Source organism: Camelus ferus, chromosome 10 (genome assembly GCF_009834535.1).
Source record: "Camelus ferus isolate YT-003-E chromosome 10, BCGSAC_Cfer_1.0, whole genome shotgun sequence".
NCBI classification, from domain to species: domain Eukaryota; kingdom Metazoa; phylum Chordata; class Mammalia; order Artiodactyla; family Camelidae; genus Camelus; species Camelus ferus.
Genome location: NC_045705.1, coordinates 66119130 through 66136151, shown reverse-complemented (window position 1 = coordinate 66136151; position 17022 = coordinate 66119130). Strand labels below are relative to the sequence as shown.

The 17022-nt window shown below is 51.6% G+C and overlaps 1 protein-coding gene across 3 annotated transcripts; it reads right to left on the bottom strand.

The window, feature by feature from the left end:
* Positions 1 to 39: 39 nt before the first annotated feature.
* On the bottom strand, positions 40 to 9668 carry TSGA10IP (testis specific 10 interacting protein). Of its 3 annotated transcripts, none has more exons than XM_032489868.1 (8): positions 8809 to 9668; positions 7940 to 8073; positions 7219 to 7847; positions 6921 to 7068; positions 4844 to 5014; positions 2173 to 2272; positions 1834 to 1958; positions 40 to 191 (listed from the first exon to the last, which is right to left on the bottom strand). In XM_032489868.1, the coding sequence occupies exons 1-8, from the start codon at positions 8953 to 8955 to the stop codon at positions 74 to 76; spliced, it is 1572 nt and encodes a 523-aa protein (XP_032345759.1). In that variant the 5' UTR covers positions 8956 to 9668; the 3' UTR covers positions 40 to 73. The 3 variants fall into 3 exon arrangements, with proteins under 3 accessions (XP_032345759.1, XP_014410366.1, XP_032345760.1); XM_014554880.2 differs by lacking the exon at positions 40 to 191 and adding an exon at positions 1073 to 1224; XM_032489869.1 differs by lacking the exons at positions 40 to 191; positions 4844 to 5014 and adding an exon at positions 1073 to 1224.
* Positions 9669 to 17022: the final 7354 nt, after the last annotated feature.

The window sequence follows — 17022 nt, the reverse complement described above, 5'->3', positions numbered from 1 at the left end:
GCAGCCGCGGTCGTATTGCCGGAAACCAAGAGAGGCTGCTTCCGTCGTTTGCTTCGGAGGCGGCCCCAAAGGCTCATGGGAAGGCCGGGATCGGAGCCCGACTGCGCATTCGCGGCCGCCTCGGGCAGGGTGGCCGTCTTTGAGCAGGTGGTCCAATTGAGCATGTGCTTCTCAAGGTTCGCGGCCCCGGTCTGGGAAAGACCGCATGATAAGAGCTTTAAGGACCTAGGGGCCACCTAAGCCAGCATCCCCGGAGGTGGAAGCCCCTTCTAGCCTCCCTCCGCCTGCACACCCTCAGCCACCGGAAGCTCGCTGCCTGATTGACTTTGTGTGGGCAGCGCCCACCGCTCCAATAGGCTCCCTCCTAGTGGACTCCCTGCGGTCCTGGCTTCATCAGGTGTTGGACGACGTAGCATGTCTTTCCCTGAGACTCCCAGCTCCACATCCCGGCCTCCTCCCAAACCCTACTAGTACTGCCAGCAAACGGTGACTTCCCATGTTCCCTGGATTGGATTTTTTAACCTGCGCTCTGTAAACTGCTAAGGAGCTCCAGCTGAGCTTCTGCGTGTCTGTGAACCCCTTGAAATTGAATGCAAAATCTGGCACATCCGTGTGTGTGAGCTGCTTTTTTTTTTCATCCTTGAGGAGACGGGCTCTAACTAGAAGTTACTTAACATTAGAAGCTCAGTTTACACAATCCCTCCTGACACCCCCACCTCAGAGTTGCTCGATCTAGCAGCCCATCTGTTATAGTGTGATCAGGCACCCATTTAAAGGTTTGTCCCCCTCCCACGCAGGACTGGGAATTCCCAAAGGCAGAAGCCATTCTGTCCTATAAACTTGAATTTCTAGGACCCAGCATTTCTAGGAGGAGTTGCAGCTGTTGCTCTTAGAGATGCCCCCTCTTCAGGAACAGAGGCAGGGCCTTGTGTGCTGGGAGGGGGCAGCCAGAACAGCCAAAGTTCTTGGGGGATGTGGGGACAAGCTAAGCGTGCTGCCTACACACCTGCCACCGCCTACTCCCAACCCGCATCACAGCCTCTTCCCACCACACCAGAAATCCCACACTGTATTTTCCACAAAGCATTTAATTTTTATCTCTTGGACTGGGCTCTGGGTCTGGGCTTTGGGTGGAGTGCCTGTCCGGCTGGCTGCTGGTGGGTTCTGTCTTTAGGGGGCTCTGAGAAGAGTGCACCATTCTTGCCCCCACTGACCCATGGCTCCCTTGAAGATGAAGACACAGATAGAGGCCACTGGGCTATGCAGCTCCCCACCCACCCCTGCCCCCATGCCCAAGGAGACCTGGGCTGTAGGAAGGGAAACGCCAACATCACTGACGTCGTGGGTTCAAATCTGGCTCCTATGCTGTGTGACCCTTGGCAAGTGACTTTTCCTCCTGAGCCTCGTAACCCCTGCTCTGCACTACCATGTGTGAAGTGACCAGTATGGCACCAGCCATGATGGGGGCTTGGTGTGTGGCCGCTCAGGTGGCTGTAGGTTCCCAGACTGGCTCTGCTGCTTATTCATCCTAAGGCCTTGGGCAAGATCCTACCCCTCAGGTCCTTAGTTTCCTCTTTGGAAATAGGGAAAATAACCCTGGCCCAGCCTTCCTTGGGTGGTGGAGGACAGGACCTGGGGAAGGCCCTGCTGACTGCTAAAGCTAGACAGAGTCCTCTAGGTCAGAGAGGGGACGGGGCAAGCCTGAAGCCCAGATCCAGGTGGATCGATGTGGCTGCCCATGGAGTCTTTCCCAGGACAGCAAGACAGCTGGATGAGACCCTGTGGGGCAGAGTGCTGGCGACTCTGCCCTTCCTCCCTATAGTTGGGCCTTACCTGAGTTTCTTGGGGGTACCCTCAGTTTCCCCCTTTCCTGCCTGAGCCAGCAGCTGCTTCTCATCCAGTCCCAGTGCCGACAGCACCTGGGAGAAGCGCCGGGTCACAGTAAGCCGGGCATTGACCTGAAGAGAGAGAAGAGGGGTTCCCTGCTTCACCAGGGCTGCCCAGGTCACGGTGAGGCTCTGATTACTGCAGGGGTCCCAGGGCTTCCAGGTAGGCAGCAGCCTGGGGGCCCCAACTCAGGGGATCCACTCCCACCTCATCTCCCTACCCACTCAGCCAGTGAGAAGCTCTGTCCTCAGGGAGGCCGCATGCTTGCCCAGGTGCTCGCCTCACCTGCATGGCCTGCTGGAACAGGTAGGGCCGGGCCTGCACCCTGTGCCGGATGCCTTGCAGCTCTGCCTGGTACTCAGCAAAGCGCTGTCGCTCCTGGCGCCTGTGGGGAGACAGGCCTCTGGGCAGCTAACCATGGACATGAGCCATCCCCCCTCCTGAGCCTACTCAGCCTCACTACCTCCTTCCCGAGCTTTGCAAAACCGTTCCCTTCCCGTCCTTTGCTAGGACTCCTCTGAGGCCGAGGGGGTGGGAATTATTTGCCCCATTTTACCCATGACACACCTGAGGCTCAGGAGGGTGGAGGGGCTTGTTCAAGATTGCACAGCTGGGAAGTGAGGGCCTGAGCCCAAGTCTGCAGGCTGTGCTCCTCCCAAGGGAGCTGGGGATGGGGCAGCACTGGCTTCTGAGCAACAGGACATCTGCTTGCACAGACTCTCCCCTCCCCACGTCCACCCCTCACCTGCCTACACTGCGCCCTTGAGGAGGGAGCTGTGGCTGTTGGCTGTGACTCTGGGCAAGGCCCCATTCTGGGCTCTTGGGTTCAGTTTTCTTCCCTGTGCTCTAGCCGGGATTGGACAAGCTTGCCAGCATTGTCCGTGGTTCTTATAATCCGATAGCTTAGAAAACGGGACAGAGGAACTAAAGAAATGTGTTGCAAACAAAAGAACACATCCCAGAAAGATCCAGTTTCCACTGAGGAAGCACAATCCCATTTACAAAAACCCAGGTTGTGCGCTTGTCAGGAATCTCCTCAACAAGCTGCATGTCCTTGCAGGGGCCCTCTGGCCACATCAAACACGGGACTGGGCATCCTGTGCAGCACACGAGAGAGGCCGAGGGGTATGGTGGCAGCACCCCCAGACAGGACAGGAGGGGAGAGGCAGACGAGACTCCGAGACTTGTGCTGGGCACTCTGGCAAGTGTGCTGGGCCCCATGAAAACACACAAGCTTGCTGGGCCAGGCCTCTTATCGATGTGCCAGGGAAGGAACCTTCCTCCATTCAAGAAAAAGATGGCGGTGGTTATAGCTCAGTGGTAGAGTGTGTGCTTAGCAGGCATGAGGTCCTGGGTTCAATCCCCAGTACCTCCATTAAATAAATAAATAAACCTAATTACCTCCCTCAGTCAAAAATTTTTTTTAAAAAAATAAAGAAAAAGATGGACTTGAAAATGAACAGAAGTCACTGCAAAAAGGAGCCTTCACTGTTCCAGAGGGAATTTCCAGCAGATACGAGTAGGGGGAGGGGGAAACATGAGCTGCATTCAGTCTCTGGCTTGCCGTGAGGTCATGCACATTTTTCCTGCTTGGTTTTAGATGCTATTTCTGTTAGAATTGAGAGGAAGCCCGTGTCTTGGAACCCAGGCGAGAAAGGAAGCAGTATCTGTGGATGTCAGCCTTGTCCATTATCCCTGAATAAAAGGCAGGCACATTGCCTCCCTATCACAGGGCGATCTTTTTTGTGCCCGCCCTCGTGGGCAGGGAAGAGTCTCCAGTGCAGCTCAAACAGAGCAGAGTTCACACGCTGGAAGGGCTGAGGGACCCCCGTGGGAAATATCTGCTCCCAAGTAGAAAATGAAAGGAGTGTGTTGGAAACACTCCTCTCGCTGACATCTGGAGTCTGACCCTACACTTCCTGCCTTGTGAAAAAACAATGGACTTGAGATCCAGCAGGGAGAAGGCATCTTTCTGGTCACTGACCTAGGATTCCTTTAAACACACTTGACCTCTCAAACCTTGGTTTCCTCATCTGCAAAGTTGAGGGTGCTAAGGCTGAGCCTCAGAGAGCAGACGATCAGAACCCCACTGAGTCCTCAGTGGCCTCACTGCAGGGCAGGAACCCTCTTGTCTCTTGGCTGCTTTGACCAAGTGCTTCTCTGCAGATGAAAGGGCTGCCTTGGTGCCATCTGCACCCAGTAGGTGCTCAGTGTCCGTGGCGTCAGTGATCATATTTTATTTACCTGTTTCACTAGCTTGGGGGAAGATGCTGGTGCACTTTATCTGAAGGTTGGGTATTTGAGCACTCTGAGGCAGCATAGCACGGTGGCTGCCTGGCTGCCTGGGTTGGAATTCCAGCTTTGCCCCTCACCTGTGACCTTTGACAGATTCTTTAAGTTCTCTGAGCCTGCATTTCCTCATCTATAAAATGGTGGGAGTGGTGATAATACCTAATTCATGCACCTCTTGTGAGTCTATAAAAGATTTGCTTTTAAATATGAGTTTGCTTTTTTTTTAATGATCAAAATATAGGAAGCAAATGAAACGGATGACTCTTCACCTGTCTGTGAACATGGCTGCCTCCAGGAGCGCGATCCTAGGCAATATTCACACTCTCTGTGGACTGTTTCTGTAATATCTGAATTTTTACAGTAAGCACGCCTGGCCTTTGAAATCAGAAAAGTAAGATTTGAAAGTGTGGTAATGCCTGTAGAGCATTTCAACCTTAAGCCTTGACAGCTGCAGGGATTGTTATTATTATGAATGACCTTAGCCCTGCCCCTTCTCCTCCGTGCCTCAGTGTCTCCATCTGTAAGGTAGTCTGGCCTGCCTGCCTCTGGGCCGGCAGCACTGTGGGAAGGTGAGGGCGGGGTCTCCTTGGTCCTTCAATCTGACACCTGGCACTGCCTCCCTGCCCTCTCTCCACCAGGCTCCCTGCAGCCCCGGGCTTCCTACCTCAGCTCCTCCAGCTTGCGCTGGGCAGCCCCCGGCCCCCGGCTCCCTCTGGGTGCATAGACTGCCAGGCAGCGAGCCACCTGCTGCTGCACCTGCTGCTCCCGGGCCCTCCGCAGCTCGGCCTGCTGCCGCTCCTCCTGCTGCTGCCGCTCCCAGGCCCACAGCAGGCTTCTTGAGTGGGGAGAGGAGAGGAAGAGGGATGGGAGACTTTTGCAGGGTGCAGGAACCTCGTGGAGGGCCAGGGGCAGGGAGGGGAATGTGGGGACATGAAGGGAGGGCTTGCTGCAGCCCCAAGAGCCAGGATCCTGGGGAATGGGGTTTGTCACGGAAGTCAGACAGGATGGGGGCTGCCTGTGGGGACTCAGCCCTCCAGCATACCTCAAGACCTTTCTCTACTCTTCCTGGAAGTCTCCTGCCTACCCCAGGCAGCGGTGTGCCCCAGCTTGGAACGTCCTCAGCCTTGTGGAGCTCAGTGCACACATCCAGGACCTCACCTGTATCACCACTTATATCGCCTCCTTGAAGGGAGAGGCCAGATCATCTCTGTGACCCCCTTGTCAGGTAGGAGCTGGGATAATGCCTCTTGGTTTGAGGGACAAACAGATGGATGAATGGATAGGCAAGAGAAACAAATGGTCGTGGGATCTACGGGTGGATGAAGGGATGGATGATTGGTGTGGATGGTTGAAGAGACAGCACCTCGATCCACCTGGAACATTCTTCCCCCAGATCTCAAGACCAGCTCCTTCTTGTCCATCAGTCTTTGCTCAAAGGTCATGGAAAGGGAGACCTCAGCACCCCATCTACCTCCCAGGGATTGTCCATCTCTAGCTATCTCGTTCATTTCTTTATTAATTATCCTTCTTCCCAAGTAGAATGTAACCCTCATGAGATCAGGAAGCCTTGTCTGTCTCCTTCACCACCAATGTATCCCCAGCACCTACAACAGCGCCTGACATAGACAGAAACTCTATATTGGGGAGTTCACACATAATTGAATCACGGTTAAAAGATGGACAGATAGACAAAGGGCTAGATGCAGACATTCACTCAGCCTATATTCATTGAGCACCAACTATGTGCTGGGTCCTGTTAGGGCAAGGGGAGGGGCTATGATCAAAAAGATCTACCACCTTCCCTTGGGGAACCCTCAGTCTGTTTATAGGGGTGGATATACAGCCCAGCACCCCAGTGCAATATGATCTGGCAGGACCTCTGAGGGAGGTGAGCACAGAGGAGAGCTTCCTGGAGGGGCACTGGACTTGGGAGTTGAAAGACAAATCTGTCAGCTGGGTGAATGTTGGGGGCAGTCCTGGGAGAGTAGGGAGAGCCCGGGGCATTCTGGTCACTCTGACCAGCTGGTGTGGGAGACAGGAGCCTCCTGACCAAGGAACCCGGGCTTTGTCCCAAGGCCAGGGAAGCATGGAAAGATCTCAAGCAGGGATGACAGGATAAGGTGCTGTCAGATTGCTGAATGCCTTCTCACCTACTACTTCTAACAGGTCACCAAGGTCCACTGAACCAGCCTCTAAATACCTTTTAAATAAATCACCCTCTCTTCACTCACATGGCCACCTGATTCAGGCCATTATAGTCCGTCAGCTGACACTGCCAACAGCCCCCACCCCCAGTCATCTTCCCCCTCTGCTCCCACTGTCTCTTGTTCCAGCCCCAAGCAGAGTAATGATCTAACTCTTCTGCCATCATTGCTGTTTTGCCCATCTGTCGTCTTTTCCAGGAGACCTTGAGCTTCTTAGAGCAGAAACCAAGTCTTTTTACCTTTATATCGTGAGAACCTATGAGCAGATACCTGATACATGTTGCAGTAATCACTTAGCTAATAGATTAATGGATGGATAGAAGATGGGAAATTAATGGAAAGTGGCTTGTGTCAATAAATGGCCAAGCAGACGGATGGATGGATGGATGGATGGATGGACAGATGATTGGATGATCAGAAAGACTGGTGAGTGGACAAAGGAAAGAATGAATGAGAGGACGAAAGACTGAGTCTCTTGGGGAACTAGCTCCTTCTCTACTCCCTGCACTTCACTCCCACCCTCCTTCTCCATTTTACCTGGTGGCCTCCTGTCGTTTGTGGAAGGTGCGGTTAGGAAAGTTGGCAAACAGGAAAGTCTCGTCACCTCTCAAGGCCTGGGCCTTCCTACTGCGGCCGGAGCCCTGAACGACTGCCCGTAAAGCCTCCCAGGGCTGCTTCTCGGTGCCTGTCCGCAGAGGGATGAGTCAGGGCGCCCACTCTCTCCTGGCCCATCGGGCAGTCCCACCCCGCACCTAGAGCCCCGGCAGCCCTGTCTGAACACCTGGCCCGGGTCACTGGCTTTGTGGGGAACCCGGGCACGGAGCCCCCGACTCACCACAGTCCAACTCCTGCTGTAACTGCCTCTGCAGCTTCTCCAGGTCCCATGGCCTCTCCAGTTCCTTGGCCCTTGACTTCCTTCTCTGCGGCCCCTGCAGGTTGTTGGAGCTGGAGCTGCTCCCCTCGCACTGCAGCTCACTCTCGTCTGAGGCCATCTCACTGGAATTCCACCCCTTTCTTCGAGAAGCAGCCCTCTGTCTGTGGGGGGCTCTGGGCTCCCCCTCCTCGGACTCCTCGGTACCTGGGGCTTCTGGCTCAGTGGCCTCCTCAGACCCCAGTCCCGAGCCGGACCTCTTCCCGGGTGGCTGCCGGCCACACTCCCCGGGCGGCTCCAGCACTTGGCTCTTCCCCTTGCCAGGAGGGATGGGGATGCAGCTGCAGACGCTGAACTGTCTCCTCTCCAGGTTTGGCACCTCTGTCTTCCAGCAGAAGCCATGGGCCTCCGGGAGGTTGGCCGTGGACTTGGGCCTGGACTTGTGCTGCTGGACCGCTGGAGGCACAGGCAGTGCCTGGTGGCCAGGGGCCGAGGTGGAGCCAGGCTGAAGCGGAGCCCGGCCATCCATGGTAGCACTCTCCCAGGCCCACTGGAAAGGGAAGGAGGGCTTCGGAGGTGGAGAAGGGAGGAGACTGAGGAGGGAGAGGGCAGGGCAGGGTTAGCTTCCAGCGCCAGCCCCCAGGGGGCCTGACCCCCGCATCCCTCCCGCCCCACAGCTGCTTACTCCTCAGCCTCAGCGGAGCCTTGCCCTTTCTTGTTCCGGCCCCTGAGCCTCCGGTCCTTCTTTGCTGTCTCCCCTGCACTCCGAGACCTCTGCTGCTGGCCTTGAATTGCACCATCACTGCTCCCGAGACTACCCTGGGCAAAGACAGGAGAGAAGGCCTGAGCTCTGAGCAGCCTCCTGGACCACCTCACACCTCCCCCAGGGGATCCTCCTCTTCTGAGCACCCTGGCTGGCCCCTCAGGGCCCTTGTTACCACCAAAACTGACTGATCAACCTGAATTATCAGCATTAGAATAGCAACAGCTGCTATTTACTGAGCACCTCCTGGGTTAACTCATTTCACCTCCCCAGGGACCCTATGAGCTAGTTACTCGCTATCACCTCCAACAGGCGGATGAGAAAACTGGGGCTCAGAGAGGTGAAATCACTTGACTAAGGTCATACAGCCAGTAAGTGGAGCCAGGACCTGAACGCGTTGAGTCTGTCCCAAGAGCCCAGATTTGTCACCATTGCACTGTACTGCTTTTGGGCCCTGGATAGCTCCTTTGAATGCCCCATAGGGCCCTGGACTTGCTAAGCCAAGGTGGGAAAAACTCATTATTTTTCTTGAAACCATGATCCTCCTGCAGTGTTTCCAAAATTGCTCCATTAAAAGCCTGGGACATCCCGGGGCATCTTTATCCTCTATCCTTTAGGCCTCCCTATAGTCCCTGCCCATCTCAGGCCTCCCTGTCGCTCATCTGGGCCTCAGCTCCAGTCTCATGGCTTCTCAAGGGCTTCTCTCAGCCCTGGCCTCCCCTACCCCAGAGAGCCAGCCTGCCTCTGGGCAGTTGGCAGTGTCCTCCTCCCACCCCCAGAACCTCCCTCACCTGCTCAGCTTGCTGGATGCTTGACAGAAGCTTGAGCAGACCTACGGCCGTCCCTGGAGCCTGGAGCCGTGTGTCTTCCCCTGGTCTCCCCGATGTGGTCCTGACCAGCGGTTGGTGGGTGTTCAGCATATTGGTGTCCTGCCCCATACTCCACCCCCATCTGCCAGCCTTGGAACTGCCCACCCCACCATCTCTATGGCAACCAGTCCTCAGCCAGTCTCAAGGGCTCCAGCAAAAAGCAGGCCAGGAAGATTAGCTGAGGCCAACTTTCTTGGGTTGGGGGTGGGGGGAGTTCAGCAGGATGCAGAGGAACAGTCCAGGCCTGGGAGTGCAGAGACCCAGGGCCAAGTCCTGCCTCTGATCCTGACTCATGGGACTCCTGCTGACCTCTGCCCTCTGCCCTCACTTGGCCTGTGTTTCTCCATCTGTCAAAGGGATCTCAGGACTCTCCATCTCAAAGGGCCTTCACATTCTATGAAGATTGCCAGGTGGTGCCTGAGGCTTCCCTCTCCCTCCACCTGCCTCCTGGACACCCCTCAGTCTCTTCTGTGGCCAAGGAGGGTTCAAACTGAACTCTCACAAGATCTTGTTCAAACCACTTACACTCCCAGACCTAGACACAGCAGGAAGGGCCAAGAAGTTGAACACTATGCCCAGGAGCAAGACAGCAGGCAAACCAAAGCCTGGAGGAGGTTCTGGAGGAAGTCAGAGTATTCAAATCTTATCTCAAACCTCTAAGCATTGCCAAAAAGCCTTGACCTCATAAATCCGCATGGGATGCCTGGAGCTGACCACTCCAACCAACATACAGGGACATGGTGCTGAGCGGAGGCCCTGGAGAGGAAGTAGCCTGGCGTGGCCTGTCACCAGCTCTTTGATATTGGGCAAGTCACTTCCCAAGACTGGAATCACAGTCTCATCCCAGAGGTTTGTCACAAAGATTAAATGAAATCACAAAGGTAACACAACTTGGTAAATGTTTGTTAAAACTGCTAATGATAACAGACCGTCACTGGGAGGCAGCAGAGCACGATGGTTAAGAGCCCAGAGGAAGCTCTGGGGTTCGAATCCCAGCTCCCCCACTTGTCACGTACCTGCTTGGTGCCTCTGTTTCCTCATGGGCAATGTGGGGAGGGTTATAATAGGGTATACCTCCTAGGGTAAGGATTAGATCAGTTACTACACACATACCCGGCACATTTCCACAACGGCTGTATGAGTTGTTATTAATTAGCCAACAGTGCAGCCCCAATGAGACCAGTCTTGGAAGTAAATCCCAGGAGATGCCCTAGGGGCACGTTTTTCTCAGCACTCTGTTTCTGTGGACCCTCGTCTGCTCACAGACTCCATCCCACTAGCATCTCCGCCGTGAGCAGTCAGTGTAACTGCCTAAATACCCCAGGTGAAGATCTTTTGCCACTGGAAATAGGTCAACTCCATTCTTTCTGGTCGGCTGCCATCCCCACCCATCCACCTCCTCTGCTGAATGTCACCCAGGAGGCCCCAGGTGGAGGGCACGTGTGTAGTCTGTGCTAGTTTCAGACAGCAAGTCCCCTCCAGACCCCAACCCAGTTGATTTCCTGGACAAACTCTGGGCTGCTTTCTTTCTCAGCAGAGGGCAATTCTGGGTTCTTAGGTCAATATTTTCATGAGGTGCGTACAGACCTTCTCTTCTCCAGTCACACTCACTCTTCCAGTGAGCTCATCCAGTTGGGCAGACTTAAAGGCCATCTGTCACCTTCCAGCTCTGCCCAAGTTTACATATCTCAACCCTGACCTCTCCCACTAAGTCCAGACTCACAGCCAATGGCTCATCAACATTTTCACATGGATGATGAGTAAGCATCTCAATTAATCTGACATGTAGAAAATCAGACTCGCTGTCTGTCCTGTCAAAGTCAAGGCCATATCCATCCTTACCGCTGCTCAGACCAAAATCCTGAACCCCCATCTCTCTCATACTCCACACCCCGTGCACTTGCAAACCCTGCTGGTGCCGCTTTCGTGCAGAATCCAGCCACCTCTTCCCTCCCCCACCATTAACAGGCTCCCCCAAACCACTATCGCCTCTCATCTGGGTCTCTGCAGAACCCCTGCACCCATCTTCTGCTCCTGCCCCGATTCTATCCTCTACTCAGCAGTCAGAGTGATCCTCTTACGACCAGAGCCTGTCATGCCTCTTGAAAACCATCTAGCAGACTCCATCTCTTGAAGAGTAAAAGCTGAAATCCTTACCCTGGCCTACTAGGTCCTGCGTGATCCATCTGCCCCATCTACCCACAGGTCCCACCACTGCCCCCTTCATTCACTCTGATACAGCCACATTGCACCTTCAGCTTCCCAGTCAGTCCCACCTCAGGGCCCTTGCACTTGCTGTTTCTGCTTCCTGAAATGCTCTCCCCCCAGAATCCAAAGGACTCACTCTCTCACTTCCTTCAGGTTTTTGCTAAAATGTCACCTGACAAGGCTATCTAAGCAGCAGCATGCCCCTGCTCTATTCCACTTATCAACACTTCACCAATATTCGTTTGTTTATAGCCTGCTCAAGGCCATGGCTCCAGCAATCAACTTCCTCTCTCCTCAGCAAATTTCCACTCTCTTTAGAATCATTTCCAACAGCACAAATGTGCCTTTATTTCTCTCCTGACGCCACTTCTCCTTCCCCAATACCGCCCCATTTCTCTGTTGCCCTTTGCTGCAAAACCTCCTGAAAGAGTTGGCTTTATTTGCCAATGTCAATTTCCCCACCCTGTTCTCTCTTTAACCCGCTCTGTCGGCCTGTTACCCCACCGCCCCCTAAACTTGCTCCCACCCAGATGCCCAATGGCTGCCCCGTTGCTGCCTCAGGGTGTAGTGGATCCTCCTGCTCTGGCCACTCCTTCCCCATCTTTGCTGGCTCCTCCTCCCCTTCCAGGAGAAGACTCAGCATGCAGTACTCTTTGTCCACACTCTCTTGGTGGTCTCATCCATGCTCATGTTTTAAATACTGTCTATTCACAGATGAGTCTCAAATTTACCAGGAGCCCAGACATCTCTCTCAAACTTGGAACTTGATTCCTCTCTCCCAAACTCCAGTGATCTGCTCCACAGCTCCACCTGGATGTCTCTCTCATAGGAATCTCAAATGTAACGTGTCCAAAACCAAGCTCTTCACCTTCCCTGCAGCCCTGCCCAGCTTGGTAACAGCATGTTAGTAAAGTGATGTGAACTCAACAGTCTTTCAATGACTGATGGGCATGTCCACTAGCATCTTTTGAAAAACAGAAACACATGCATGGGTATAAAATAAATCTCCGCTGAGAGGGGCTCAGAAAGGGAGGAGGAGCATAGGGACAGGAAGGGACCTAGGGCCTGGCAGGACCTATGCTGAGATTTTCTCACTGGGGCACTTTATGGGTGCCTCAGAGACCCCTCCAGGAACTTTCAATCCAAGCTCCCTTGACAGCGATGGGAAAAGCCTCTCCTGGGGTGGATCTGATGGCTTCCAACTTCAGCTGCAGCTCCTGGCACTGGGCGCTGCCCTGCACCCAGAACACCTTTCTCTGCACTATTCCTCTCCCTGCCCCCAGGAGCTTGCTTGGAAAAACTTCCTGTCAAGCTGGCCCTGGACTGGCCCCCCGCCCTCAGGCCTTCTGACCCTTGAAGTTGGGGGCTTGCCTCACCCTTGATCACGTGCAGCCTACTCCCAATGCCGCCCCCTCACCTGGCTCTGTCACCCGGAGGGCAATGGCTGTCCAGGCCTGTCACCTTTCCATTTCCCTGGGCGCAGTCTGACTCTAGCCCTTGGGTCCTTCCAAATTTCCAGGAACAAAGTTCTACTCTGAGCCCCTCTCAAAGTCTGAGCAGACAGGAAAGCCCAGCCACTGTCACACGCTCCTCTCCCTTGTCCCTCTACCCACGCTCTTTCACGCCCTCCTGGTGGCAGGTGCTGGGGTTGACAGCACCCTGTCTCAGTCTCCCTCCTGTTCTGCCTGCAAGGGGGTCTGACACCTGCTTAGGAACATGGGAGCCCTTGAACTAATGATTTATACTTGGCCTTCAATGCAAAAACTGAGACCTGAAACAGTGGACAATTTTAGTATCTTATGATTTATTTTTTTGGTCCACGGCAGGTAACTAGGTTTCTTTCTTTCTTTCTTTTTTAATGGAGGTACTGGGGGTTGAACCCAGGACCTCATGCATGCTAAGCACACCCTCTAACACTGAGTTGTACCCTCCCCATTTACTATCTTGTGATTTTGTGTAATTTCTCAATAAAAATGAGATTTTTTAATTAATAGTATGTTATGCTTATCTTTCCCTGTCGGTACATGCAGAGCCACGTCAGCCTTCACCATCTTCACCGGGTGTCACAGTATGACTGACATGACCTACAAACCCATCTCCTCCTGTCCAACGTGCACACAGCTTCTGCTAGCTTCCCTGGGACACTGCAGCAGTGACATCCTTGGAAATGTGCCTTTGCATGTCAGGTATTTCTGCAAGATAAGTTCCTATAAGCAAACTTGCTGGCTCTAAGCCTTTTGCATTTTGATAATGCCCAATCACTCCCCCGCAAGGCTCAGTCAATATAGATTTCAATCAACAGTGTTTTTTACACCCTCACCAGCAAAGCGTATTACAATTTTTAAAAATCTTTGTTAACCTGATAGGTGAAAAAATATGCCCTTGTTGTTATAACTGGCATTCCCTTCATTATTTGTGAGATTAGTATATTTTCCTATCTTTCTGGGCCATTTGTGCCTCCTCTGTGAATTGCCTGTTCACGTCCTTTGCACATTTCTTTTCTGGTGTTTGGGCCCAGGGAGTTGATTGGATTCCTTGTTTCACAGTGTACAAAAATCATCAGTGGATACAAGGCCACCCTCTTGTTTTGGTTAATTTTTTTCCTCCTTTATCTTTGACCTCCATTCCCATCCTACTTAAATATGAATGAATCTGTGGAATATCTAATCATGTTGAAGCATTTGTGGCTTTAGTATATAGGACTGGTATTCTTCTGTCAGTCTCATTTCAGTTCTTTACTCTTCTGTCTGAATGCTATGTATTTAGAAGCTATCTGTTGCTTCTGACTGCTGCCTAGCGTTCCATAATTTGCCTCTATTACACTTTTACTAATCCATTCTCCCGAGGTTGGATGCCAGGTTGCCCCCAACTTCTATTTCCACAGAGGACGCTGCAGTCAATGCCCTTGTATGTGTCTCTTTGTTCATCTGGATAAGAATTTCTTGGGCTTATTTATCAAGGATGGAGAGTGCAGGGTCTTGGAACAAATGTGTATGTCTTTTCAAATTGCTTGAGAAAGAGGCTCTACCACTTATGCCTGCCACAGTGACGAAGAGTTCTGTCTGCCCACACCCTCAACAGACGTCTGTATCATTCACCTCATGAATTTTTAGTCACCTGATGGTTATAAAATGGTATCTCACTGTAATTCTTTTTTCTGGAAGTTTTAAACTTTTTATTCTTAGATTGCATTTGTCCATCAAGTCACATGTTCTCCTCTCTTATCTGTCTCTTCCCCTTCTTGTCTTCCTCTCTTTTTCCCCCTCTTTCACCTCTCATTTCTCTCCCCTTTTCCTTTTTTCTCAGAATGAGTGTCTGCTTCCTCCAAGGGGAGAAAGAAACACATTCTAATTATCTACTTGAAAGATGATCCTTAGTGACTTCACTTTGTTCACAGTCTGGATTTGAACTTGAATAATCCTGAAGTTCTCCAGACTAGAAAAACCTTATTTCTCTGTATGCTGCCATGTCATTAGAACATTTCCTGGCCTTTTGGGGCTGAAAGCTATGACTTGGGATGGCTTGACCCCACTTCCTACACCAGATGTAAACCAACGTGGAGGAACGTGGTTGTAACATCCATTCGTTCAATGAACCTGTGCTGAGCCCCCGGCGTGTGCTTGGCCCTGATCTAGATGCAGGAGCAGCAGCCGTCAACAGGACAGACACAAATCCTTGCCCTCAGGGAGCTGACATGTGTCGCTCATGGGGGAGATGACAGGACACACTGTTGGAGGGAAGCCCTCTCAATGCTGGATGAAGCTGAGAAATCATATAGAAAAAATACACCTCCTGCTTCAGAACCAAGAAGAAGGTACTCCCAAATATCCACAGTGATCTCAAAGGGCATCCGTCTTGAGTGCAGATTTGGATTCCCAATATCTCACTGTAATTTTAATTGAATTGTGCTGATGGCTTCTTTGACCACATTTTCATTATTTTTTTTTTGCCATTTGGATCAATCCTTCCATGAGCTGCTGCTTTCTGTTCATTGCCATTTCTCTGTTGTGCTTCTTGGCTTTTCCTTCTTGACTTGCAAGAGCTGTTTATCTACTAGATGGCAACCAGCTGTCTGTCAACATTATTTCGGAGGCCCTTTGTGGAACAAAAATCCTTAATTTTGGTGTAGTCAGATCCATAAATGTTTTGAATTAGAGTTTGTGTTTTGGACATCCTACGAGGTCCTTCCCCTACCCATTTATTTTATTGTATTAGATCATAGTTTCACATCTGTGTTCAGAGTGAAATGCTCTATACTTTCCTTTTCTGATAGTGTCCTTATCTGGTTTGGGAGTCACATGAGGAAATGGGCAGCCTTTTTTCATTCCCTGTTCTGGAATAACTGGTATAAGGACCATCTTTTCCTTGAAAGTCTGGTGGAACTGCCCTATAAAAGCTCTCCGTCAGGGTTCTTCTGCATTAGAGTCTTAGGTTATCATTTTCCTTACTGGTTATTGATCTACTTAAATTTATGATACTTTAGTGCCAATTTTGACATTTCATATTTTTTCTGGAAAGGTGTTCACTTTGATTGTTTTTATTTTTACTAACATACAATTATTTATAATATTCTTTGATATTTTGACATTTTAAACTTCTCTGGGACCTGGTGGCCATGGGAGGGACTCGGGATTTGTCCTGAGCATGATGGGAACTGTGAGAGGATATTAGAAGAACCCGTTTTGCTCTTGTTGAAACCCCTGGTCCACCTCAAGAGTATAAAGGGTTGGAGGGTGGATTCTGAAAGGGGAATTTTGTGTTGAATTTGATTCAGAGTCCCAACACTCCCTTCAGGGGCTAGGGCTGGAGGGGCTGCCTTCTAACCCCAAATCTGGGGAGAAGTGCTTCAAGGAGGCCGCCTGGAGAGCTTGAGATGGACTCCCCGAAGTCATGGCAGCCCAGTGGGTCAACGGTACAGGAGACTTCCAGAAAGGCTGTGGAGCCTCACAGAGAACTGGCTGGCACTGTGAGGAATTGTGGCATAGACAGAAAGTCACGACTTCATTTGGGGGCAGAGAGAAGTTTCCTTATGAGTTTTAGACAGACATTGGGAGACAAAAATGATCTCTTATTACATCCCATGCATCTTGTTTGGTCAAAGTTGCCATTACAGTAGAGGATTTTGAGAGGGGGTGTGTGTGAGCTGATTTATGTTTTTAAAAGATCCCTCTGGCTGCGGTGTAGAGATTATACTTGAGGGCCAAGGTGGAAAGAGGGTCTGTTGTCCAGGAGAGGGACTGGAGGACTTGGGCCAGGGAGGCAGAGAGGGGGAAGAAAAGGAGAGGTTTGGAGACTGCGCCTGGGCCTGCCACCATTTAGAGGTCAGGGGAGGACAGGGAGACCCAGCCACGGATACCAGACAAGAAAGGCCAGAGGGGAGGACGTGAGCCCAGAGAGTGAGGGCTCCAAGCCAAGTGAAGAAAGTGTTTCAAAGAAGAGGGAGTTGGGAGGGAATAGCTCAAGTGGTAGAGCACATGCTTAGCATTCATGAGGTCCTGGGTTCGATCCCCAGTACCTCTTCTAAAAATAAATAAATAAATAAACCTAATTACCCACCCCCACAAAGAGGAGGGAGTGACCAGTTTGACAAAAGCCTCTCAGTCAAGGCAAGGCTGACAACTAAGTTTGACAGAGCCCCATCTGAAACTTTTCCTTTGGGGCTAAAGTCTAGCAAAAATTTTCTTTCCCCTGAGGAACTTGTAGGCTCTGTTATCGCTGGAGAAAAAAAAAGGTGAAGTTACTACAGCTCCCTTTTTGCTTTGGCTGCCAGGAAGCTCAGAGCCAAATTTGATATTCAATTAACAGAACACTTTACAGGCTTTATTTAATAATAGACCTGCATATTTATATCTTTATGCTCTTGTTCCTGCTCTTCATGTTCTCTTTTAAATTATATTTTCACATTCTTGAGTCTCCATTTCTATTTAA